Source organism: Dryobates pubescens, chromosome 11, assembly GCF_014839835.1.
Source record: "Dryobates pubescens isolate bDryPub1 chromosome 11, bDryPub1.pri, whole genome shotgun sequence".
NCBI lineage: Eukaryota > Metazoa > Chordata > Aves > Piciformes > Picidae > Dryobates > Dryobates pubescens.
In genome coordinates this window covers 8,474,846-8,500,129 of record NC_071622.1, presented here as the reverse complement: position 1 = coordinate 8,500,129, position 25,284 = coordinate 8,474,846, and the positions used below count along the sequence as shown (strand labels likewise).

Sequence of the window (25,284 nt, the reverse complement as noted above, 5' to 3'; positions counted from 1 at the left end):
TGCAACACCCTGTGAGAACCTATTTATATTTGCTTTACCTAATATATCAGCCATTAGAGAAAGTATTACTTGGGTGAGGAACTTACTCATGTTCACATGCGTTATAGTTGTTGATAGAGACCACACGTGACATTTTTGGGCACGTTAGCCTGGCTGACAAACCCAGAGAGAAGCTCTTTTGCAGGACAAGATCTTCTTACTCTGTCCCTCTGTTGTACAGGACACTTGCTATGTGGCAGCAGGAATTTGGACTAAACAGAAGAGTGCCCTGTTTTCCATGCTCTTAATTATATTATGAAGGAGTCTTCAGAAATACTAGAGAGGTTTGGTTTGTACAGGTCAGATGGGTGGCTAGCTGGAGGTAACAAATTAACTTCTTAAAATGCAGTGTGAAAGAGGGGTAGGCAAATTGAGCAGTGCAGAATGGGGCTTTTGTGAAATGCATTGCTGCATGTGTATGTACAGAAGCTGCCTCAAGGTTCTGGAACCTCTGGATGTTTTTTACCCTTTGCACTGAGGGTGTCAGCTAAAAAGTAACTTTGCCTTCCGCAGTCTTCTGAACTTACCCTTGGAAGAATGTGGTCTTGATCTGTCTCCCAAAAAAAACCAAGACTGCTGCCCCAATGAAGGACAGAAATGACCAAGATTTTTGCCTTGATTTTGTCTAGATTTGATTTTATTTTTAAACACATTATTTTAAAACACAAGATATTACTTAAGCTGAGAGGAGGAGAGAGACTCCGGAAATGAAAATGCTGCGAACTGATGTTTATGAGGTTTTGATAGGTTGTTTAACACACATCAGGTTGGGAAATGAAGGCATCTTAATTGAAACCTGATGTTTCACTTCATGAAAGTTCATTTGAGCGTTTAAAAATAGTTTATGGAGCTTTAAGGAAAGCAGTCTTTGCCCATGACCCCAGCTAGATTGTGTAAATTGTAGTTCATTCCTTCAGATGGGGCAGCAGGAGGTCTGCAGGTGCACCTGTGGGGCTGGGGCATTAATACACCCTGTGCTCTTTGTGCAAGGACTCTTTAATAGAGTGATTCTGTCAGGTTTTAAAAATAGGGAGAGAATATTTCTAGCCATCAACTATGGACTGCTGTCATGGAGCTGCTGGGCCTTCACACTTACTGAATGCTGCTGCATCAGTGCAGATGATTCAACAGAAGCTGCTGCTGCCAGTGTGAAGAGGAAAGAAGAGTCTGAGTAGGATCCCAGTCATAAGAATTTGCTACAGACTGAGATTTTAAGGGGGAAGGGTGAAAATCAGAGCCTCTAGACCAAGATTCCAATTCTCACTAAAGATTTGAGAGAGATCCAGCAAGAAAGCTGGTGAGGGACTTTTTAGGAGGTCACACAGTGATAGGACTAGGGGTAATGGAGCAAAAATAGAAATGAGTGGGTACAGACTGGATGTTAGGAAGAAGTTCTTCACCATGAGGGTGGTGAGACACTGGAACACGTAGACCAGGGAGGTAGTAGAAGCCACATTCCTGGAGGTTTTTAAGGCCAGGCTGGATGTGGCTCTGAGGAAGCTGATCTGGTGTGAAGTGGCACAGGGGTTGAACTAGATGACACTTGAGGTCCCTTCCAGCCCTGACAATTCTGTGATTCTGTGAGGAGCTAGAGCAAAGAGAATTATTCCATGAGAGACAGTGTGACCCAGCAGCCACAGAACATGGCTAGTTGGGTTCAGGGTCATGCTTTAGAGATGCAAGACACTGTGGAAAACTTTATTCCAGAAATAAGTATATGAACATGGAAAAGGAAAATGCTGAGGTCTAGTAAGCAGAAATACAGTGAATAGTCTATTTCCTGAGTTTCTTGGGGGAAGCTGGGATGAGGGCAAGTTGGTGCCCCCTTGCTGCAGTGTGCTGTGATATGCTGGGCAGGCTACACACAAAAGGATCAAGGCTGGGGGTGCCTTAGTAATCAAGGCCAACATGAAATCCTGATAAAGAGCAGTAATATTCCACTCTTCTTTGGTTCTGATGCCTAAATAAACTTCAGTGCTTCTCTTGCACACCACATATGGTAACAATGTGCTGCCAATTAACTTTGTAATTTGGGGGCTTTTCCAGCAAGGTTGAGGAGAGCTAGCAAAATAGTTTGGGGCTGATCTCAAAGTGTTTTTCCCAGGATTCAATAACGGGTGACTGTAGTAACATCCTCTGCTTTGATAATATAATTTGGGCCATATGGTTCTGGAGGATGGTAGGGGAGTACAACTCAGATGTGCATTTTGGTTGTACTTGTGGCATTAGCAGCCAAAAGTCTGAGTAAGGAGCAAAAATGCTCACCACAATGAATAGTGTCCAGTCAAACTTTTCAGGAGTGTCCTCAGTCCATTTACTGAAGCCTTAAAAAGAGGAAGAGCCTTTCCCTACGACATGTGGACTTCTCTTTTTGTGTGATGAGAAAACCACTTTATTTTAGGAACCTAGCAATGTCTGGGGACAGTTAAATATTAATGCCTGAAGATGGTTTAGCATCAAAGCTAGTAAAGATCCTCTTCTCAGTTAAAGAATCTTCTTAAGGAGTTGACACAGGCCACTAGACAAAAGTGTATGGATGTGATTGATGTTTAGGTGGAAGTTCTGTCTGTACAGGTCTTTTGGGCTTGAAACCAGTCATCACTGTAATTTGGGCATTCAGTTCCCTACCTAATGCTGCAGACAGCTTTACTGGGGGATAAGCAGTTTAGAGGCATCATTGCCTGTTGCTTGTGCAACATTGGGGATTGCTATTGCTTGATTCTTTTTGCTGTGTAGTGAATAGTCTCATCTACCCAGTAGCGCTCATAGCCATTTCAGGAGAAGCTTTCTGACTCCTCTGGGAGCCCTGAGCATGGTGTGAGATGGCCAGGAGAACATTTCAGGTGGCACAAATTGTCAGGACTCTGAGGACTCAGTGCAAACTGATGTTTGTCTCTTCACTCTGCTGGTGCTGTGCATCCATGAAACTGCTTATGATGTAAATTCTTACGAGATGAAGCTCTGCTCTCCAAAACGGAAAACCTTTGGTTTGTTTGTATGTTGGAAATGGATGAATCTGTGGATTCCTTACTAAAGAGATAAAGTATCCTCCTCTGAACTTCATCCAGCCTCAGCAACGATGTGATGAAGGAGGAGCCACGTGCAGGAGGTGTTATCAGGCAGCAGGCCGTGGATTAACACCTCTGCAGGGTGCTGACAGCCCTCCATCGCTCAGGGATTAACCTCTGATGCTGGACCGTTAGCACATCCTGCTCCAGGGCTTCTCTTTGCTGTTATGTCATTGTGGCAGCCTTTCTGGGGATGCCAGTGGAGACCTTTTGCACCTTAGGCAGCTTTTTAGCTCCCCTGGCTGATTATCATGATGCTTCCTCTCATTAGGATTGTGCTGCCCTGGTGCCAACAAGCTTTGTCCCCTGAGCTGTTCTTGCTGGCCTGTCACTGTGTGACCTGTTGGGTCGTCATGGAACAGAATAGAGGTGGGGGATGTGTGAGTAGGGCCGTCTGTTACTCCATCCTTCAGTTGCCTGCTTCCTCTCTTTTTTTGCACTCCTAACGTCATATAAGGCAGGTAGAAGGACAGGTAAAGGGCCACTGCAGCTGCAGGTGGTTAAATGTAAAGACATAGGGGTGTTGTAAGCTTTGAGTTTGCAAGGCAGCATGTCTGCTTCATGGGTTGAACTCAAATCCATTAGCAGTGCAGTGTGGCCAGTCCATGAACTGCTGGGGAATGGACACTCAAGACAAGCCATTATAGATTGGCAGGTAAATGCAGACCAGATACTTCTTGATACATGCCCAACTGCATGTTTCTCAACACAATAGATGCAAAGTAACTGAAGGGAGTTTACTTTTCAATGAAAGAGTAGGCCATGAACTTCCACTTAGCATGAAGTGTGTACATGGTTCACAGAGCAGCTAGCTTGTAGTAAAGTCATGCCCTCACTTGCCCTCCATTAAATCCTTAGGTCCTTAAGAAATACTCCCTGCATTGCACAGGAATCTGCTTGATGGCAAACAGTGAATCAGAACTTGTGCATCAAGTTAGATGTCATCAAAGAGATTTGATTTGGGTTAAGTCATATAGGAGCTCAGCAGCTAAATGGCAGAATGGAAACCTGCTGGGCAGCTTGTCATGTCTCCAGCACCAGGCCCCTGGCCCTTCCCTTTTGCGCTGCTGCAGACCACCAGTTCTGGAGGCTCTCTCCCACTTACAAGGGATAACTAGGGGAGGTGAAGGAATTTTGTTGGAGATGCTCTGCTTTGTCTTTTGAAGCCAAATATTGCAGCTGATTCAGTACATGGATGGAGGTAACCAAGGGAGCACCTTACAGGTGGACCTTACTCAAAGATTGCAAGCTCCTGTGACAGGGACCACTCTGCAGAATGCCAGGCACTTGTCTGCTCACAATGGGTGATGCTAAATTGCCTTTCGTAGCACATCTCCAAACTTGCCCACTAAGAGAAACAAAGTGTAGGTTTGGGGTTGCTCCTGTGCAAACATAAAGAAAAAGGAAACACAGTGACTGTTCTGAGTGGTGGCTACTATAGTTTTGTTCTGTATTTCTTCTGTTTTGACTTCACTGCCATTAGGTGATCAGGTCTGTAACTGATAAAACAAAGGCAAGCCATTTTTCAAGTTTTCCCTCAAATAAATTATTATACTAGTCAAACCAATCTGAATATCTAGTTGTATTGCTGGTTTTAGGCAATTTAGTCTCCTGCAACTCTTAAGACTTTTAGTGAAAAGGGTAACAATTGGAGTAGTCTGAACAATCCAATAGGTCTTACCCCAAACTAAGTAAAATCCCATAAATAACTGGAATTCATTTAATATATTAAGGCAGTCAAATATTCCCAAACCCAGATTTACAGCAGTCATTTCCTTCCAGTCCAGCAGGCAGTGACACAGGAATGACCCGGGCATGGAATGAAAAGCAACGAGAGCTTTTCACATGCACCACGCCAAGAGCAGTTGCAGTCCCCTGGTTCAGTTGCCAGTGCCAGACCTCCAGTGCAAGCCTGCAAAGTGATGCTCAGCCTCCATTAAGTCCAAAGGAGGGCTGATGTTCATTTCTGCTGACTGGCTTCTTTTCTTCTGTGAGTAGAAGTTAGTCTTTAAAGCCTCTTCAGTGGGATCAGTGGAAGATGAAACAGCAATGTCTTGAGAGAAAGCCTTTTGTCTTTCCCCTTGCAACAGAAAATAGTGGAGGAGGGGTTAGGAAAAATCTGTCCTATGTCTGTTTGTACTTCTAAAAGCATTTCTGGCCCCATGACCTGGTGCTACAGACTGGCTATGTTTGCACCATGCAGAGCTTGCAGTGATCCCTGATCATGCACAAGACAAGGAGTCTTTGCCTCTCTTGTCCTTAATGCTTTTCTCACCCAGGATCCACCATGCATTTACTCACCTATGGGGGAACATGTGCCAGGGGTCTCCTGGAAGGAGCCACGCTCTGGATGCAGAGGCAGCCTTTGCCCAGCACTGCTGAGGTGATGTGTCACTCACCACTTCTTGGTTTGCTGTTTCTGTTTGTCAGATGGCCTTTTGATGTCATCTCTGGCTCCTCTGTCAGTCTGCTGCATTCTCTCAAATGGGTCCAGGCAAAAGGGGACCAGATGTTTGGGCTTAGATAACCAGTTCAGGCTTGGAGATGTGGGCTGTCAGTTCAAGCTGATCAAGTTATCCAGGGAGGTTGACCTTACAGTTGTTTACCAGAGCTGGAGAGGGGATGCTGAACCTGGGACTCCCTGTGGGCCTCAACTGGAAAAGACATGCGTGAGACACAGCAGCAGGTAGAGAGCTTGCAAGACCAAGTTCAATGCTTTTGGCGGGGACCTGGCAGGGGAGAGGGCTGCCAGTGCTTCCTAGGGTCTTGCCATTCTCAATTCTCTCCAGCTGATGGGCACCAGTTCAGGTCAGAAACTCATGATGGCCACATCTGGAACAGCAGTCCTGCTGGGCAACCCCAGGCGTCCTCCATCCTTAGCCCCGTGAGTGCCTAGCCCACACTTCGTGCAACTGGGCAGTGTCTCAGGAGTCTCAGCTAGGTACTGGCCACAGGCTGCTGTTCATCAGCCATTTGGTTGAAAGCAATATTGCTTGCTGGTACAGGAACACCCAGGCACAAAGAGGGCCATAACCAGAGAGAGAGGCTTTGAGCTATTCCCGGCCCAGGTTGTTATTCCTGAGGAAAGATGTTGGGATTTTGTTTGTTGGGTTTTTTTTTCTCCTTAGCAAAGGCCTAGACTAACAAGAAGCCCACTCAGTTGTGTTTGAGAGAGCTTTATTTTCATAACTCAATGCAGGAGGTGTGGTGGTTGCTTTGGTATGTCTTTGGGGCACGGCACAAGGGTGTGTGTGGTGAGATAGCACTGACGCATTGTGCAGGGCATAGCGAGCCAGCTTTGGCACAACCATGTCCGTGATGCCTAACTTCTTTTGGAGTGACCTGTCCCCCAGTTTGCCCCAAAGGTTCATTAGGTCCAGATTAGAGCTTAGCAGCAAATTAATTTCTATACCTGTGAACAATCAGGAGAGCTGTGTAGATACAGCCAGAGAATAGCTATAGTAGTTTTCTCTCTCTGATACGTATGCCCTCCCATTTGCCACTGGTCTGCTGAGAGGAGAGCCCTTTCCCCTGGAGAACGCTCTGAGTGGGCTTCTCTGCAGCAGCACTCCTCAGGACCCATCCCTAGATACTACAAGGCCTTCTCTTTCCAGTGCCACAATGCTTAATTTTCAGCAGAGAGAAAGTGTAGCTGGAGCTCAGCAGCAGGCTGTCACGGGAGAAAAGGGCTCGATTTCTGTAGTTCAAACAAAAGCAGGACCAAAGCCCTGTACTGACTTAGGCATGACATTTAGTTAGTCAGCAGCTGTACTCATTTCATACTTCTGTTCAAGCTGGCTCCTTTTTTTTTTTTCTTTTAAGTCTCTCTAATTCTTCTGTTACTGCTCAGTCTTTTCAGTGGTTGCTTCTTTAACATACACAGTTTGGAGCAAATGCCCAGTTCTGTGTATTTGATCCAGATGCCTCTGGGTGCACGCACAGTGTGGAGAAGAGGAGGCTCAGAGGAGACCTTATTGCTGTCTACAACTATCTGAAGGGAGGTTGTAGCCAGGTGGGGGTTGGTCTCTTCTCCTGGGTGGCCAGCACCAGAACAAGAGGACACAGTCTCAAGCTGCACCACGGGAGGTTTAGGCTGGATGTTAGCAAGAAGTTCTTCACAGAAGGAGCGATTGGCCATTGGAATGGGCTGCCCAGGGAGGTGGTGGAGTCACCATCCCTGGAGGTGTTTAGGAAGAGACTGGATGGGGTGCTTGGTGCCATGATTAGGTTGATTAGGTAGTGTTGGGTGATAGGTTGGACTCGATGATCTCAAAGGTCTTTTCCAACCTGGTCTATTCTATTCTGTTCTGTTCTGTTCTATTCTATTCTATTCTACTCATCTTCCTTTTGTTCTGTTACCCACACCATTTACCAAGGGTAAGCTCTGCGAGCACCTCCGTGCTGCCTTAATAGTGACTGCCCTCAGTGAATAGCAGGGATAATAATTTTAATACTGTTTCCTAGGTGGTCCTCTCTAGCCCACAGGGTTGTGAGTGCAGCAGTGGGATGTCAGGCTGCATCTCAGCAGTGAAGGTGTGAATGGCTGTGGGCTCACATGCTAGGCTGTAGCTACCACAGCAGTGAACGGTGCTAACATCAATGAGGCACAGTTTAATTAAAACCTGCCATCAGATCATCAGTTTCTGAATGTGATTCAGGGCAACACAAAACTATTTTGGTGAGGACACCATATGATTTTCTGATACTTGGGGGGGGGTCAAACCAGATACATCTACTACAACCTGAGAGGTCAGGAAGTCTTTGGTAGTCCTTGGCATTTCAATTATTTTTGAGAGGAGCAGGCAGCACTGAGGTACTGACATGTCAAGAGCTACCGAAGAAGGGAAGCAGAGGAGAAAATTACCTCCTATTTTTTTCATAAAGGCCATTCAAAGTATTATACATAGAAAAAAAAAAACAAGTCAGGCAGATATTTGGTGACCAAAGGAAAGTTCACTTTTGATTTCTGTAATCTGTTACTCTCCAAACAGGAATAAGAGTACGCATGAAAGCAAGCTGTGGTGTCTTGGCAGACCTCCCGTAAGGTTGGGTAGTATGATTAATTCTTTGTGGTTTGTAAGACTCACATTAGAAAGTTAGCTCTTAAATGTTAACTTGGCCAGTGAAATTCCCTCCAGGCAAAGACCCTGTGTCTCCCTTGAGCTGTACCGTGGGAATGGGCCTGGTGCAAGTGTGGGTGGTGTTAACACCATCTTATTCCCAAGGACATAACCATTTATTCACTATGTTTTGGACACTGTAACTACAGCTCGGCTGAGGGAAAGGGTTTTGTGGCAAGACTACTTCCCAGCTGATGCAATACCAGTGACATCCAAATGTCATCTCCTATGTAAAACATAAAGCTGAGAATATCTGAATCTGAACTGCTGTGCCTGGGAAGACAGGATGTTCTTGCATACTTTGAAATTGGGGTGATTTTTTTTCTTATCCTTGCCTAAAAAAACTTTTACCCTTTTTTTTTTTTAACACCTCCTTGATATTTTATGGCTCACAGTGAATTAACAATGAATTAAAGTAGCCAAACAACCCATAACTGTTTGTGGTGAGTACCAGTTGAAATTAAGCGGTGAGAACAAAATGACTCTGCGGGTCTTCCTGTCACCTAGAGCTGGCACAGAAGGATGCAGTAAGGCCATTTTGGTTTCAGATGTGTACTGCTACAGTGCCACTGCAAACATTTCAGTTTAATGTCTCACTGATTTAGCAATCAGTGTTTGCACATTTGTCTTCAGACTAGTGTAATTCCAGTGCAATGCCCTGGCATTCTCCATAACACATGGGTTGTGCTCCCAGCTCTGCACATCTCAGCTAGGGGTATGGGTGGCATTCTTTGCTTGGAAACTGTTGGTCTTGGGACTGGTCAGGCAAGCAGAGGTGAGCAAGATAGCGTGCTGCCAAAAATCGGTTCCTTTGAACAAGAGTCAGAAGCTCAAAACAGCATGTTCCCAGTCTGGTACAGACATCAAGTGAAAGGCAATAGCATTGCTCACTGGTACAGGGTAAGCCATTTTAAATGCAAAATACCAGAGTGCAGTTGGTTTCTACGTCACAGCTAAGAGGCTGTCACCCTTGGTGACTGTCTGAGCATGTCCTCTGAATTTGTGATACTTTTGATAGGATGGTGCTGGATGCTCTGCAAATGAAGATAAGATACGTGGGTGTATTTCTCAGCCTCTCCCTAGCCCCTGGGGTAAAGCTACCTCTGGATTCATCTGGCTAAAGGGGAGCTAGAAGATTCTGTGAGCTGAAAGCACTCTGTCTATCACCACACTCATGTTCCTCTGGACACCCAAGAGGAGCTGCAGACATAAACCAGTGCTCTCACAGGGCCTTGGCACAAGCCAGATGAAATGGGAAGGACTGAGGCCAGAATGCTCTTTGCCTGTGGGAGTGCCACTTAGCACAGGAAGGGGTCTCAGCACACACTGCCAACTGTGCCTAACTGATCTGCCTTCCATTGCCCAGAGCTGTTTTAAACTGCTCTAGCCATCAATAAAATAGTTTGTGTTGTTTCTCACTTCTGCTCCTGCATGGTTGCCCTTTTGGGATAAGTATTCCTCCTTAGGCTAGCTTGGAAGCCAATAATGTGCCAAGAATTACAATCCAGCATCTAGTCTGTTTTAATATCAGAAAACTAATATGTCCACTGTAATTAGCCAGGTAGGGGTTGGTCTCTTCTCCCAGGCAGCCAGCACCAGAACAAGAGGACACAGTCTCAGGCTGCACCAGGGGAGGTTTAGACTGGATGTTAAGAAGAGGTTCTTCACAGAAGGAGTGATTGGCCATTGGAATGGGCTGCCCAGGGAGGTGGTGGAGTCACCATCACTGGAGGTGTTTAAGAAGAGACTGGGTGAGGCACTTAGTGCCATGGTTTAGTTGATTAGATAGTGTTGGGTGATAGGTTGAACTTGATGATGTCAAAGGTCTTTTCCAACCTAGTTTATTCCATTCCATTCCATGCCATGCCATGCCATGCCAAGCCATGCCATGCCATGCCATGCCTATTCTGTTCTGTTCTGTTCTATTCTATTCTATTCTATTCATACTCCCATCTTGTCTGTTGCCCCATTTTCAGGATAGCAAACTTGAGGCACTCTGACCGTTTGCATTAACCTCTGCTCTGCAACTGTCCTGGAAACACATGTCTTGAAGCCTCAAACATGAGCTGCTGCTTTTGTGCTAGATGCTTTGCAGGAAGTTGGTTAACCAACAATTTTCTTTTCAAGTTGGGAGGCTATTGACAACACGAGCTGGCATTGGGCAGATAGAGCCAAATACCCCATTCCCCATTTTCTGATTCTTAGCAGCAGTGCCCCTTTATTGCAGAGACAATAAGAGCAAATCTTTGGTTATAGAAATGGCAACCTGCTAATGTTTCCCTTCCTGCTTTCTCTCCTCTCAGAACATCCCCACCTTGGGAAGCGTAGCAATAACCATGGCGCTCCACAACTGCGATGAGGTGGCAGTGGCAGGGTTCGGCTATGACATGAGTTCACCCAATGCACCGCTGCACTACTATGAGAACATCAAGATGTCTGCCATCAAAGAGGTAGGGAGCTCCTGCCAAGCACATCTTCATCCCAAGCCTGACGACTGCCCTGACTCCAAGTGCCTGACTGGAATGGTGATGTCAACTTACATCTTCCCTGTATGGGTCAAAACACAGCTCCACCCATGCATTTGCCTGTAAAATTCTAGACATTCTCCCAAGTGCAATGTGTGTTAAAAATGGTTATTTCTGATGGGAAAATTCTGCTGGAATGTGTACATAATGTGAGTCCTTCTTCCAGGGGCAGGGAAAGGATTCACATAAACGTTGACTCGGGTAGGGTGAGAGGGAGCAATTCCACGTTGAGATTGAAAAGATGTAGCCGCCTCCTGCATTTTTTTTCCATTGTAATTCGTTCTGATCCATAGGCTTCTTTTGCTGGATGATCCCCTCCTCAGCCCCTGTGAAATGTGGGGGAGGTGAGATTAGCCCGTGCATGTTAGCTCTAGGCTGACTGTTCAGCAGCAGTTAGCTAGTGTAAACACAACACAGCTCAGTGGAGACTGCTCTTACAGCCAGTTCCACATTAGAAACGCTTTCTGGTACCATCACAGTGAGATGAACAGCATTTTGGGAGGAACAAAAGCTCTCAGGTTGGTATAATGCAGTAGTATAAAGATGTTCTTTCGGGTCTGTCCATTTCCTGTACCAAACTAGACCAAATGCAGACACTGGTCAAAGCTTCTATAGTGGGAAGGTTTGCTACTTTTTTTTGGTAGGGCTCAATCTTTCCCAGCACAGATGTGGCCCAAGTCTTTCTAAGATTGCCTCCAGCTCTTTGCTAGCTCCTAGGAAGGAAAACTTTCTCCATCCTACTCCACACTGCGAAAAGTATTGTTTGTGGACAGTAGCTGTCTCCTGGCACTTGGCATTCGTTCACCTCACGCACTTTGCCATTGATCCAGAGCAGGAGGGAAGCTGGGAAGTTGTGTCTTTCCAAATCAGAAGATGGTATGTGTCCTAGGACTCTCACAGGCTGCAGGCTGCATGACCCTAGGCAGACTGAGAGGAGTTAGTAATCAGTGATTACTCAGCTTGTGTAATGAGAAGAGCATGTCTAATTATCAGAGTAATGAGGCTTTGGAACAACCTCTCAGCACAGGCCAAGAGGACAGAGTTTGATAAAAAAGGCTGTGAGGAGGTGCCCAGTCTTCCAAAGGACTGGACATTGTGATTCTGAGGTACCTTCTGGGCCTGTGGAGGTGGCAAGAAAGTCTGCCTTGTTCCATGGAATAACTGTGGATTTAATGAGCCCTGAATGGGAAAGTGAGTGCACGTGTACAGGATTTAAGGATTATGTCCAGAGAGGAAAAGTGAATTGAGTCATTATGTACAGAGGTGGTGTCTGGCTTGTGAAATCCCTGAGCAGAAGACAACTGAGGAATATAATTTTGTAGTAGTGTTGTCTTGCACAGTTCTGAGTCCTCCAAGGGCATCTACTTATACCCACTGCCTGAGACAGGCCCCTGGCCACGTCTGAGTCAGCACAGCTGGTTCCTTAGTCTTCCAGAACAGACACAGCTTGTGAAAATGGATGCAGATGCCTGGCTCCAGCAGAGGGTACAGAGGCTGTTCATGACAGTTTCAGGAAAAGCTTTTGTCTCTGAGGTGTCTTCTGCTCTTGAGCCTTTCATGGATCAATGGGAAAAGTCAGCAAAATGGCTTGGATGACAGAGTCTGGTTGAAGTTGCTAGTCCAGATCACTTGGATCTTTGATTCTAGAGGACAGCACCCTCAGTGGGATGCAGAAGCCAGTGGAAGACAAGGCGGGGGTCACTCTTGGACACCGTATGTGGTCTCAGGAATAAACCTTGCATGGCACAAGACAGTAGATGAGGATGAACACGTGAAACGCAAGCAGTAGGGTCTCCTAGAGACCAATTGGTGCCCAGTGTGTCAGGCTACTGCTGTCTGGAACATATCAGTCATCATGTCCAGGATGTTCTGTACAGAGGTGAGGGAGCGTTGAAAGGCTCTGGTGAAGCCTCACTAATTCAGATGTCAGTGGATTTGTTTCTGCAGCCAGGGCTGTTGCTGAGAGCTCTGCAGGCCAGCAGAGCTGGTTCTAGGAGGAAGGTTCCTGTTCCATTTGAAGGCTGGTTATCTGATATGTGTCTACCCATCTAATCCTCACATCCTTGCCCACGGGCTCCTCTTACATTTCACTGCCCTGGTACATGAAAAGCCATCTGTTCCCAAGTATCAATAATTAATGCTTCTCCTGCCTCTGCCCCTCCCAATATGACAAATTGTTTGTGATATTGTGGAATGTGAAGAGCAGCAAGAGGATTGCATTTCTTTCTCTCCCATTTAATATTAATGGTAGCTGGTAATTGTTAGTCACCTGAGGGTGAAGTTGAAAGGTGAAGGGCATAATAGGTGGTTTGTGTCTTCTGCAGTTACCCCCAATGAACAGACAAATGGAGATTTTCCCCATTCTAGATTGGAAGCACATCCTGCTTGAAGAGAAACCTGCATGTGGTTTGCTAACTGGGAGGCTGGCCTGCATTGGTACCTTCTGCCAAACCTTGCCCTTAGCATTTGTGAAATAAGACTGACCCAGAGCCAAGCTCCACTAGAATTAGTCTGTTCCATCTGTTGTGACACTCGAAGACCCAAGAGCATCCACAGTATTTTCCTCAGTGTTTCTTTGGACCTCTGGTATTGTGTCTGAGCCTAGGTCTTCCTAGTCTTCTACATTTCAACCTCTAAAGAAGCCACTAAAGCAAATCTTTTCCCTGTCTGCTGGGCTCCTCTAGCCTGAATGACCCAAAATCTTCAGTGTTTAAGCCTGGAGAGCAGCTGCAGGGAAGCACTCCAGCTCCACCCTGAAACCATCACTGTCTTTACAAAGGAAATGTAAACACCAGCAGCGTCCTGAGTCTGGAGGTGCAACATGCGTGCGTGGCTCGTGGGAGCCTCCCTAGGAACGTCCATCAAGAACAGCCATCAAACCCCTTACCTGGCGTCCACAGAGGGAACGGGCCTGCTGGCAAGCGTGAGGCTTCACAGCAAGGTGTGTCACTGAGTTACACTTGAGGCCTGCTTGACATCTCTCTGGACACCCTTGAAACCCTGTGAGTCATCTCTGAGGAATTTGTTCTGATTATATAAAAAAAGCCAGCAAAATGCGTCCGCTTGCTCACAGCTGGGCGGAGATGCCTCTCCCATGCCAAGACTGAGGTGATAAAATCTCTGTGGAAATGAATGTGATTTTTCCTGTTGCTCTGTGGGACAGGCAGCTGAATTTCCGAGAGGAGAAACACGCAGCCTCAAGTGTATACTTTTGCTTAATCTTTGCTTTCCCCACAAGGGTAGCCCTCGAGGTCCAAGATTGTGCAGCTATTGCTACCACTGAAGGCAGCTGCCTCCCCTGCATCTTCCAGCATCTCTGACTCCTGAGGGACAGGCAGGCATTTCCTGCTCCTGAGGAAAAGGCTCTGCAAGGAGGCATATGCTCTGGAGCTTCATCAGTGTTACCAAAGGGAACTGTATGGTCTTGGGACTCTGGTCAGTAGTAGGGCCCAAACACTTAGGGGTTCTTCTGTGACTGTAAATGCTCATGAGAGTCAATTTCTCCAGTTTAGTCCTGGATGGCTTCCTTACCCCCTGTCCTGGGTAGTTCAGTGTACTCCAGATAGGGTACATTGAGGCAGGCTTGGTGGAGAAGCCCACAGCTTTTCCGTTCTTCTGTGTGCTTCAGAAAGCTGGAAGCTGATGTGGTGCTTTCAGTTTCAGGCTGTGAGGGGAAAGATCAATGCTTGCAGTGCAAAACTGTCCCTCCATCCCAGCTCCTCTGCCCAGCACCTTCTCTCATCTTCTCCCCATCATGGCTTCAGCAGAGGTTTCCTGGGTGGTATGAAGACAGCCTGCTATTTCTGGTCTGTTACTGGGACACCACTGCCCAGCAGACCCAGTGCTGTTGTGTAAACTCTCCCAGGTGATTTTCCAACTTTGATTCTGTCTCTTTCTTTTAACTTGCAAAATGCAGAACGTCCAAGTGTGTCATCTCCCTTCTATATTCCCCATGCCAAGTAACCTTTCAACAACTTGTGACCCTTGGCTGCTTCCATGAATGCTGTGTAGAAAATGACTGAGTCTTTGCCAAGGTGTCTGCTCACTTGTTTGTGTTTTCATGGCAATGAGTCCATCAGAACTGACTGTGGATATAGTTTATTGTAGTTCCATTTCTTGCTCAGGTCCTGTAATGCTTCTTCCACAAGCACTCCTGCATTTTTATCACAGGCCACTGTCTTCTATTAATGTAGAAGTGTCAGATCCACTGAGAACATAGCAAAGGAAATGTGGAATGGATGTGAGGAAAACAAGAATAAATTTAAAAGAGCATGAAGGCTTTTTCAGGAAAAAAATGGACCTGCCAATAAGGATTATAGCAGACCTTCACTGCTAATGGCAAGACAGGCTAGTCTCTCAGGCAGAAGTTATTTCAGATGGGAAAGTGACAGTGTTTAGAATAGTAAAAATGTTGGAGTTGATGAAACTGAGAGACCAGGAGGCTGTGCTAAACCATGGGAACGAAGCACAAGACTGGCTCCCGGCATCCCTGCTCCATATGCTCTGCCCCACAGCCTTCCTCAGCCTGGTGATCCACAGGTGAGCTTCAGTCATTTCACATAGGAGCGAGAATGCGAACAAGAAGTTGCCTTGAACACTGCGCAGGGAACACCCCAAGCTGTCTTCTCAGCAGCTGGCTGCAGACTGCCTCATGCACTTAGAGTGCATGGTGAAAGGCTGCCCTTATCTACCCTGAGCCCATCTGCAGCGTTTGTGTTGCACGGCGGAGCTGCTGCCTGGGCTTCTTTTCGCTGCAGAAGCAGATCAAGCGCCAGCGCCGATGTTGTTGGAGGTGTCAGCTCCTTTGATACAGCTGTGCCTGGCACTTCGGTGACTCACTGCCTGACCCGAGGGGGAGGTGGTGTGACTGCCTTTGATGGCTTCTTTCTGATCATTGGCTCCGCTTCCCTGTGGGATGCTGGAGAACACCGTCTTGTAACACTTCTTATTCAGCGTGTGCAAGGGTTGTCACAAGGGCCAGGGGAGGTGGCCTGCAGCACGCAGCGACACACAGCTTTGTCTCTGTCTCTCCCCATCAAGCAGATACCTCTCAGAATAATCCACAAACATCAAGTTTGGAGTCTCGATCCATAAGGGCACAAACAATAGTGCTTTATCATCATCCAGGCGCTCTCTGTGAAGCCATACTTTGCATTTTAAATCAACACAAGTTGCTTGGGAGGGGGGTGATTGGGTTGCTTCGGCTCTCCAAGTACCTTAAAGTTTGTGGTAGCCAACAAGAAGAACAAAACTCCTTTGAAAGCTGGGCAGATGTCTAGCCTGGTGATTTATAGACTGAAAACACAGCTATTCGAGCCCGGCTGATGAATTGCGATTGGAATACAAGGAATGGTGCAGGCTGAAATGGAGGTCAGCTTTGGAGGGGAAGGTTAGGGGCTGGGGCAGGGGGACCTCTGAAAGGGCAGTGCATTTTCTTGGGGCCAGCAGTGATGACTGATGAGGTTTACACGGTTTTTCTCTTTGTTTAAAAGCCACCTGTGTGACAGCGTTTTGGCTGAATGAAGGTCTCACATGCTGTTCCTGTGCATAAGGACTGTGTGTCCATAGAACAGAAATGTGGAAAAGATTGATGGAATAGCAACCACAGCCAGAGCACAGGTATTGCCTTGTTTGGTAGCATAGGAGTATGGCAAACCTCCTGGGCTACCACCGTGCACTAACAATGGCAAGGGAAGGTAAGGCAAAAATGGAACAAAAATGGAATTAGGATTTGGACAAGGACTCTGTAGGGAAAGACAGAAGAAGACAGGGCATGCTAGAGCCCAGCTGCTGACCCCAGCATTGAACACACAGAGCTCAACAGGGGTGGTAGGTGCCACCACTAACTGCACAGTCATAGACGTACAGTAGGAGCCAGTCTGAGTCTAGGTGTTCCCAGATGCAACAGCTAGCACAGCCTTGTCTTATTGTATGAGGGAACAAGAAGAGCTGATGGTCTTCCAGAGCTGTTTTTAGCAGGCATGAAGACCTTACAGGGGGACATTTTAGGAAATGGCCTTTGGTCAAGTGCCTTTATGGTTAAATTAAATGGAAAGGCAACAGAAAAGATGTTGTAACTCAGATTTTGCTTCCAAAAGGAGAGGGCTTGATAAGCAGGGCTGTAATTATACTGTGAGGTGTCACTCAGCAGTGCTGCAAGTGTGCTCAGTGGAACCAGGACATATGTGCAGACAGGCCTCTCTGAATTTAGGCCTAGCCTAGGAGAATGGGCTATCCATAGGAAATGCACTGAAAAGCTTATGGAGTCATTGTAGATGTGAAATATTTTTTGACAAGTGCAAAACCCATCATTAATTCATGTTTGCAGGAAGGGGACAACTGGCAGACAAAGGCTGTAGATGCAGCTTCATAAACCACTGCTTCACAGTGGTGTTAAAAGTAACAGAGGAGTGGAGGAGAGCATCAGGAGACTTCACACTATGTTTGGAAGGGACAGAGATAAAGTGAAAACTTCCAAAAGTGATGTTGAATTAGATCTTGCAATGAAAAATAAACCAACATTAGACAGTCCCACTGCCAAACAAATAATATGGAATCAAAGGAAAGGATTACCAAGGCTGTGGCATCCAGGGAGGTGAAGGAAGCAGAAGGCATTAGGATTAAAGAGACAAAGTGGGAACCACATGAATGAATACATTACCTCCCTCAGGGTGATATGATGAATGTCAGAGAAAGGGTGGCTTATGGTGAGGAGTTCATAGACACAGAAATGGACTGGGTCAGCTGCAAAAGGCAAAAGCTGTTGGAGATAATGAAGTAGGTGTAAGAGCTTGAGAGATCTCTCCCAGCCACTGTGCTGCTGAGCCAATTAAGCTATGAGTCCAGAGGAAAAGGTCCTAAATAAATCTATCAGGTTACAGATGATTCCACAGGATTAGATGGCAGTGGATGTAATACCTCTTTTTCCCTTTTTCTTTTTTTCTGGGGGTGGGGGCTGGGAGTGAATCAAAGAAAGTAATCCTTGTCAAATTCAGACCTCTTAATCTGCCCTCAAAGGTACTATTCAGAACTTCAGAGCAGAGTTTAAATGAAAGAATAATGAAATCCTGAAAGCAAACACAACATGGGTTTACCAAAGGCAGGTTACAAAAACTTAATTTAATTTATCTTTGTTTGATTAAAGGGAAAAAAAAAAAAAAAAGAAAGAAAGAAATCATTCTGGGAACAGAGGAAGTGTAGCAGCTCAGTCTGTCAGAAGCTGAGTGAAGCACGTGGTACTGTGCTGTGTGAGATATTATTAGCTAGGCTTCAGAAGCCACGGTTTGGTGCGGCACCTGTGTGTGAATTGTCTCTTTAATGGAGAACACAAAGAGCAACACTGAATGGGCAGCTGGGAGTTCCCCCACGGGAGGTCATGTTTAGTGTTTGCTTTAATGATTTTTGGCACAGAAGGCAATGGTGTGCAAGTGGAATTTGTGATGAGACAAAACCAGGTGTGGTCAATGCAAGGGAGGATCAAAATACCATCCAGGAAGACCATGTTGAGAACAGGAGTGAAATGGGTGGCATGAAACCTAAGAGTATGAATGGGAGGTCCTGCTGTTTGGGGCAATACCAGGAATTTTGACTGGTGTTGCTAGTTGAGGTATAACATTATTTGGTAATGGCAGACAAGGGAAGTGCTTAGGTAGGTACAAATAAGTCACAGGATAATTAAGGATGCCAGCTGTTACTGTGAAGGGAAAAAGAAAGGGGGGAAAAAAGGCAAACACAACTTTGAAGTTTAGAGGAAAGGACTTCTGGTAGAGAGAAGCAATTGCCTCTTCATGAGGCAGTGGTGAGCCTTTTTCTGGTTCACAAGAAGTAAAGTTGGAGTAAACAGGAACACAGGGAGCTACTGCAGTTGTGGGAATTTTCCCAGATTTCGTTGGGGAAGTGAAGAGCCTGTTTGGCAGAAGGAAGACACGGCTTGGGAAAAGGAAAGCTGAGATGAGACACATTTGCTCTCTCTGTATGTATTAACAATAAGCAGGAGCACAAACAGCTGTTTAGACTTTCAAGTTGGTATGAGAAGGGCTAGGCATAAAGAAGCTGTGAGTGCATCTTCTAAACATTAAAAAATGAGGGTGCCCAGCCCTGCCTTTTTTGACTCATGAGGGGTGCTGGTGGCACTGGGTGGTCTGTGGTGCTCTCTGTCCCGGTGGGTGGACTAAGGAGGGGACGACAGGTCCTGAACGAGTCAGGACGCTGGTGTCATGGGAGGTGAAACTGCGGCTCAGGAGTGACTATTAAACACCTAGTGTGCCTGGTAACCATGCTGAGACCACAGCAAGGGAATGGGCAAGGCAGAATGTTGAAAACTAACCAGTTCTAGGTACAAGGCAGTGAAAGTTAAAGACAGAGATAAATTAGCACTGGTGGAGACTGGAAACTGGCTGTTACCAGTGAAGTAGCACTTGTTGTCACTGCTGGGGTTTCTGTGCAGGTTGTCAGGAGGAAATGCTGCTGACTTGCAAAGGAGAATTTAACAGACCTGAGAAACTTTCTGCTTTACAACTTGCTGGTTTTCTTGAATGCATTCCTCATTGACTTCACTCTCTCTGATTTAATCTTCCTGTGTTTCAAAATACTGGAATACACTTGGTAAGACTAATGTGCCCTGGAGCTGAGGCATTCCCTGATTATAACTGGTTACAGATGGGGAGCTTACCTTCCTCCTTGGCTGTTCCCAAAAACGTTTACTTAGCCTTAAAATATTCTACTTGGCTTCTTTTGAAGGGACAGAGGATGTTTTGTGCTTCCTCATGGAGCTGACAAGATAAAAAGGACAGGTGGCTTGGGGCTGCTACATTTGCATAACCCTGAAAGGTGGCTTTAACCAATGATAGATTTTGATCTAACAACTGTGACCAAATGATCAGACCCACTGCCGCTTCACTGGGACAGACAGCCGTAACAGTGCGTGTGCTTGCAGAGCAACTCTCCTGCTGCTTCTTTCTCTGCTGAAAGGAGCAAACATACTCTAGTCAGAGTGAGGTACAAAGCAAAGAAAACTCAGCCTGATCTGCCAAAGAACAAGAAGGGCTCTGGAGCCTCTTGGGACTTTCCTGTTGGAACTCCCAGAAGTTCATTACTCCAGCCATGGGCTCAAACAAGCAGCCCATTTGTTTGCATAAGTGGAAACTGTATCAGACACTTGCTTGATGAGAGTAGCGGAAGGAGGAGAGGGCAGAGCCAGTCTGCCAGATTGCAGGAGCAGTGGTGGTGATGGTATGCAGGGACAAGAAGGTGGAGGTGGCAGTGAATGTTCCGAGTTGTTCTGTCACTGTCTGGACGTGCTAATTCACAAGAGAAGAGCTGGAGTTTTCTACTTGTGATGCTAAGATGTAGCTTCAAGACTTTGGGCAGGAGGTTTGTGAACGTGAACAGTCCCACATACAGGAACAGGAAATGAGGCAGTAATGGCTCGGTATGCATGGGAAAAGAGGGTCAAAGAGAAGGGACAAGGAGCATCTTGCCAGCACAGCATCCAAGGGCAGGAAAAGGCTTCTTTGCAGTAGTGGCAGGAACAAACCACCAGCATTGCAGCTGCTTCATGTAATCACCCTCCAGACATGGATCCTGCTCACAGTCCCCTGACTAAAAGTGTCAGCATGAGCTCTCTGACAGCACAACCCTGTCCATGGGGACCCGAGTGGCCAGAGCATTGCCTCTTATCATCCTGCTGCAGCTCAAGACCTGCGCCAGCTGAGAGAGTTCCAGGACAACTTGATTACACAGAGCACCTTGGCTTACCCAGAGAGGGATGCCAAAAGACAGCTTCCCACTGCAAGAGCCATAACGTGGTCCTGGCCCCAAGGCAAAACTGAGCCTTCAAATGCCTGGCCTTTCATGAAACACTGCAACCAGTTCACAGAGCCCTGCCTAGCAGGCCCTCTTAGCAATGTGTGCCACCCAGGCTGTGCTACACGGTGCAAATTGGGGTGCACACACCCTAAAACCTGGTGGGAGCTTGGGTTCATTTCATTGACTTTCCCCTGTGGGATTGAAGTGCCAGCCTCTCTCTGACAGTTTGGAGAAATCTGCTTCAGCTCTTCTTCCCAGTGCCGTGGCTGGTGCTGGAATGTAGCATCCTTCACCTGATTAACTCTGTCTGTCAGTGTGGTGAGTCTCCTGTAATCAGTAATTGGAGCTGGTGTTGAAGACATGCCTCATCCCTCCTGCTTGCCTTGCTGCCGGGCGTGGAGGGAGCAGCACCACACGGAGCACCCTGCCAGTGCTCTTGGGGAGGGATGAAAGCCCATCCTCACCAGGGAATTCTCTTCCTCTGCGGCCTTACATTCAACCACAAAATGTTTGAGAGTTCTGCCACAGACACCACTGAGATCCATGGATCAAATAGGAAGTTGAACTCTCTTACATGTGGCTTTCTGCTTGGAAAGTGGGGTTTGTGGCAGTGCCCCATGTGCAGAGCAGCCTGGTTGCTGAACAGCCAGAGGTTTATAGGTCTTGCCAGCAGCCTTGCAGTCAGTGCTGGAACCACATCTGGTCATAATGCAGGAGACTGCAATTCTATCACCCAAAATTTTATGGTCCCTCTCATATACTTAAATTCCTGCTCCACTTGTGCCTTTCACAAAGCAGATTTCCTCTTCCTTAGATAAGGCACTTGCTTGTGGCCTGAGGTGATGCTGAGTTTGCCTAGAAGTGGCTGTTTCCTCAGTTACCATCTGTAAGGGATGTGAGTAAGTTGTCCTGAGTGAAACCAATTGGTTTCTCATACTGTTTGTTGAGGCCATAATGAAGGATCAGCTTGTGCTATGATGCATCAGGCACATCAGGCTCCTTAATGCTCCAGATAGGCTTTGAACAACAAGCCCAGCCAGATGTAAGTGAATGCAGTGAGACCTGGTGTTCCAGTGTGGCCTCAGTGCCAGCAGATGGCTGCTGGGTGCTTGCTGGCAGGAACACATGTGCATGCTCAGCTGCCTTTGCCACTGCCCTGCATTCCTAGCAAGGGGCTGTGTTGTCAAAAGAGGTGCTGCTGCATGCTGGAGACCAAACCTGGCACCCCCCAGCTGACATGCCTCATGTGGGACTGTTTCCAGCACGTTGCGGGGTCCTGGCTCTCTTGACTCCAAGTGATAGGCACACACAGCCCTGCTCTCCCAAATCCCTCTGCTCAGCACCACCATCACTCCCACTGCTGCATTCTGAAATTCACACTTTTTTCCTCTTACAAGCCAGCTTTCTTCCAGTGCCAGTTTTCAGTTTCTGCTTTTGTGCTAGCAGAGGCCAAATGCTGAGCTGCTTCTGGGCACCACCTTCTCAGTTTAGAGACGAGGTCTTCTGCATTTTAAGAGCAGCTGCACAGTTTACCACACGTGGCTCTGTTGTTCCCAGTGCTGGTGCACCCTTTGCAGCATTCAGGGAACAGTGTCACTGAAATCAGAGAAAGTCAAAGACTTCTTTTGAACACAGGTTACAAGACAAGACCTGCCTGAACTTTCCTTAGCAGCTTCAACTGTTGTCATTCCTGTGCAGTGAGGGGAATGGATTGGCTTGTAAATGCACAGTGGCAGTTAAGAGAGGTATTTCCAAAATGTGCTGGAGACCTAGAGAGGGACCTGCTGTCCCTTGGACTTCTTGACACCATGACCAGGGCTGTCACTGCCACACAGCAGTCATGACTGAGAGCTGTTTGTCCTGGACAGGTACCAGGACTTGCACATTGTGTGTGATGGACACAACCAGTGCTTTACAGGCAGGTGTTCATGGCTTTTCAGTGGGTAAACTGGGTTTAGATACCTATGACAAAGTGCTCTCAGAAGGCTCTTTGGGCTGGCACTTTGTTGGCCAAGGCCATTTTAGAGAGGTTCCTGCAGAGTAATTTTATCATGGTCCAGGTCATACTTAAGAGTTCAAATTATCTGCTGACCCAAGCATTGTGCTGGAGTCATTTACTGGGATTCTTCTCCTGTTAGTAAATTTTGGGAACACTTGCTTTTCTCTGCTCTGCTTTGGTCTCCTCAGAGGGACAAACCTGCTTTCATTAGGTGCTTTAATAATACCAGCACAGGGGGATGATGCCAGACACTGTGATCATGCCTAAAGCCTGCTGCAGGGAACACATCTGGATGGGCTGACACCAGCTATTGCAATCATTGCTCTGAAATGCCTAGCTGGGAGATGTGACCATTTCACCCTTCACATTGCTGTCTACAACTACCTGAAGGGATGTTGTAGCCAGGTGGGGGTTGCGCTCTTCGCCCAGGCAACCACCAACAGAACAAGAGGACACAGTCTCAAGCTGTGCCAGGGGAGGTTTAGGCTGGATGTTAGGAAGAAGTTCTTCACAGAAAGAGTGATTGCCCATTGGAATGTGCTGCCCAGGGAGGTGGTGGAGTCACCATCCCTGGAGGTGTTTAGGAAGAGACTTGATGGGGTGCTTGGTGTCATGGTTTAGTTGATTAGATAGTGTTGGGTGATAGGTTGGACTTGATGATCTCAAAGGTCTTTTTCAACCTGGTTTATTCTATTCTATTCTATTCTATTCTATTCTATTCTATTCTATTCTATTCTATTCTATTCTATTGTGTTACTGTAACATTCAGCACATGATTTGGTCCTGATGGTGCAAGCAAAGCCAAGAGCCAGCCCAGATGGGGCTGGTGTTGGGGCTTTTCATCTGCATACACCTTTATGCATCTCCCAGAGACCTCCCTTGGCAGGTATGTGGGTACAATATGTCCTGCCACTGTGTTCTCTGCCAGCTCTGTTCTCCAGTGTCCATCACTGTTAATGCTGTGCAGCTGGACCCAAGACACCTGGGTTGCCCAGATCTTAGCATGACAGAAAAAATTCAGCCAGCCCACGGGGAGACCTCATAACTCAGGGACCCAGATCCAACCCTGCTGGCTGTATCAACACTGGGTAAGAGAAGGCCTTTGGTCTGCAAGGGCTCTTCTGGCTCTTCTGCAGTGGGGTCTGTCTCCCTGGCCAAAGCCACTACCCTGCCCCAGCTAGAGTTTCCTGCAACATAGGGGATGGGAGCATACATGGCCAGGATAGCTGCTGACCTCCTGTCTCTCCCATTTCCTTCCAGTCCTGGACGCACAACATCCAGCGGGAGAAGGAGTTCCTGCGGAAGCTGGTGAAAGCTCGAGTCATCACTGACCTGACCAGTGGGATTTGAGTGGCTGCAGCCACTGCCTCTAAGGGAGGAGATGAAGACACACACTGCAGCTCTGGGAGCAGGCACTGGCAGCCCCCTGCAAGAATTCCACCTCACTGAAGACACAGAGATATGCCCAGGTGCTCTGGGAAGACGCTCTCGCATTGCCAGGCTGTGCAAGGGTTGCAGGATCTGCCGCCTCCAGTCCTGGAACCGGCAGGAGGTGGACAAGGGGCTGAAGGGTCAGTTCTTGAACTCTCCATCACAGATGGATCTTTTGTGTCCTGAATTAAGCAGGAAAGACTCAGGAGAGAGAAGAGGAGTTTGTGAATAAAACAATATGTGCCAAATGGGAGGGTGACGCTGCTCCGAGGCAGCAGTGCCTGAATGTACAAAGTAGTATTTTTTAAAAGAACCTCTGCTGGAATCACACTCAAGATACCAAGGTGCAAGGCCAAGTCTGCTTGTGCACAGCCCTGCAAAAAGCCCAGCCTCTCCACACTCCATGTGCATTGTCACTGGCCTGAGACCTTCCCCCAGGAAAACAAATCCATCCAAACCTTTGGTGTTGTTAGTGCTGCTATAATTCGAAGGCAGAATAATGGCTTTCCTTCGCTCTCCACTTGGAGCTGCTGGATGGAGATGAGCATGGGTTTGTTTTTCTGCACTTTTCCTTGCTTCCTGCATGGAGGCAGCAGCAGCAGCCATTTATTAGGCTGTGTTTTCCATAGCCATTTCCCTGCTCTGCCTCTGTCCTGACCCCAGTGCGGAGCGAGGAGCCGATGGTTTCTCTACTTGCAGCAGACCCTCCCCACCTTCCTGCCTGTCCCTGCGCTGAGGAGCCAGCCTCTCGGTTTGTGCCTGCTGTGCAGGGCCCCCGTGGAGTCCATGCAGACTGGTGTCACTGTTTCTGGACAGCATCATGCTGGGTTTTGTGGACAAGAGGAGTAATTTATTCTTTGGAAGGAGGTCAGATCTTGCACGAAGATCTGAAACTTTACAGTTTGAGAGCAGGCCAGCAAAGATGTTTGGTTTGTGTTCCAGACTCAATCACGTTCCCTATTTAAGCGACTTGTGACCTCAGTGACAATGGAGCCTGCTGCTGGCACAGGTGGAGGCCTGCTGGGAATGTTCATCCTCTGCTCAGCACCTGCTCACTTCATTTCCAAGCTCCTCCTGTGCTGCTCCAGCACTGCTGCTCCTTCTCTTCTCAGGAGCATGTCCTTCCCTTTGCTGTCTTGGTCCCAGGTTGCAGTATTTGCACATTTGATTTGTATACATATTTCAGAGGAGCTGGAATAAACTGAGCAAAGTGGCTGAGTGTGAGGACAGCAGGGTGGTCTCATCTACCTGGAGTGCATGGGCAGAAGGGGAGTGCTGAGGAATGGTTACAGGTA

General features: G+C 47.2%; 1 protein-coding gene across 9 annotated transcripts in view; it reads left to right on the top strand.

The window, feature by feature from the left end:
* Window positions 1-24,476, top strand: part of ST3GAL3 (ST3 beta-galactoside alpha-2,3-sialyltransferase 3) — a 212,914-nt gene extending 188,438 nt beyond the window's left edge. For all 9 annotated transcript variants that reach the window (XM_054165700.1, XM_054165706.1, XM_054165704.1 and 6 more), the window contains 2 exons: window positions 10,531-10,677; window positions 23,819-24,476. In XM_054165700.1, coding sequence (XP_054021675.1) covers window positions 10,531-10,677; window positions 23,819-23,908 — 237 coding nt within the window. In that variant the 3' untranslated portion in view covers window positions 23,909-24,476. The remainder of the gene's footprint in view (window positions 1-10,530; window positions 10,678-23,818) is intronic.
* Window positions 24,477-25,284: the final 808 nt, after the last annotated feature.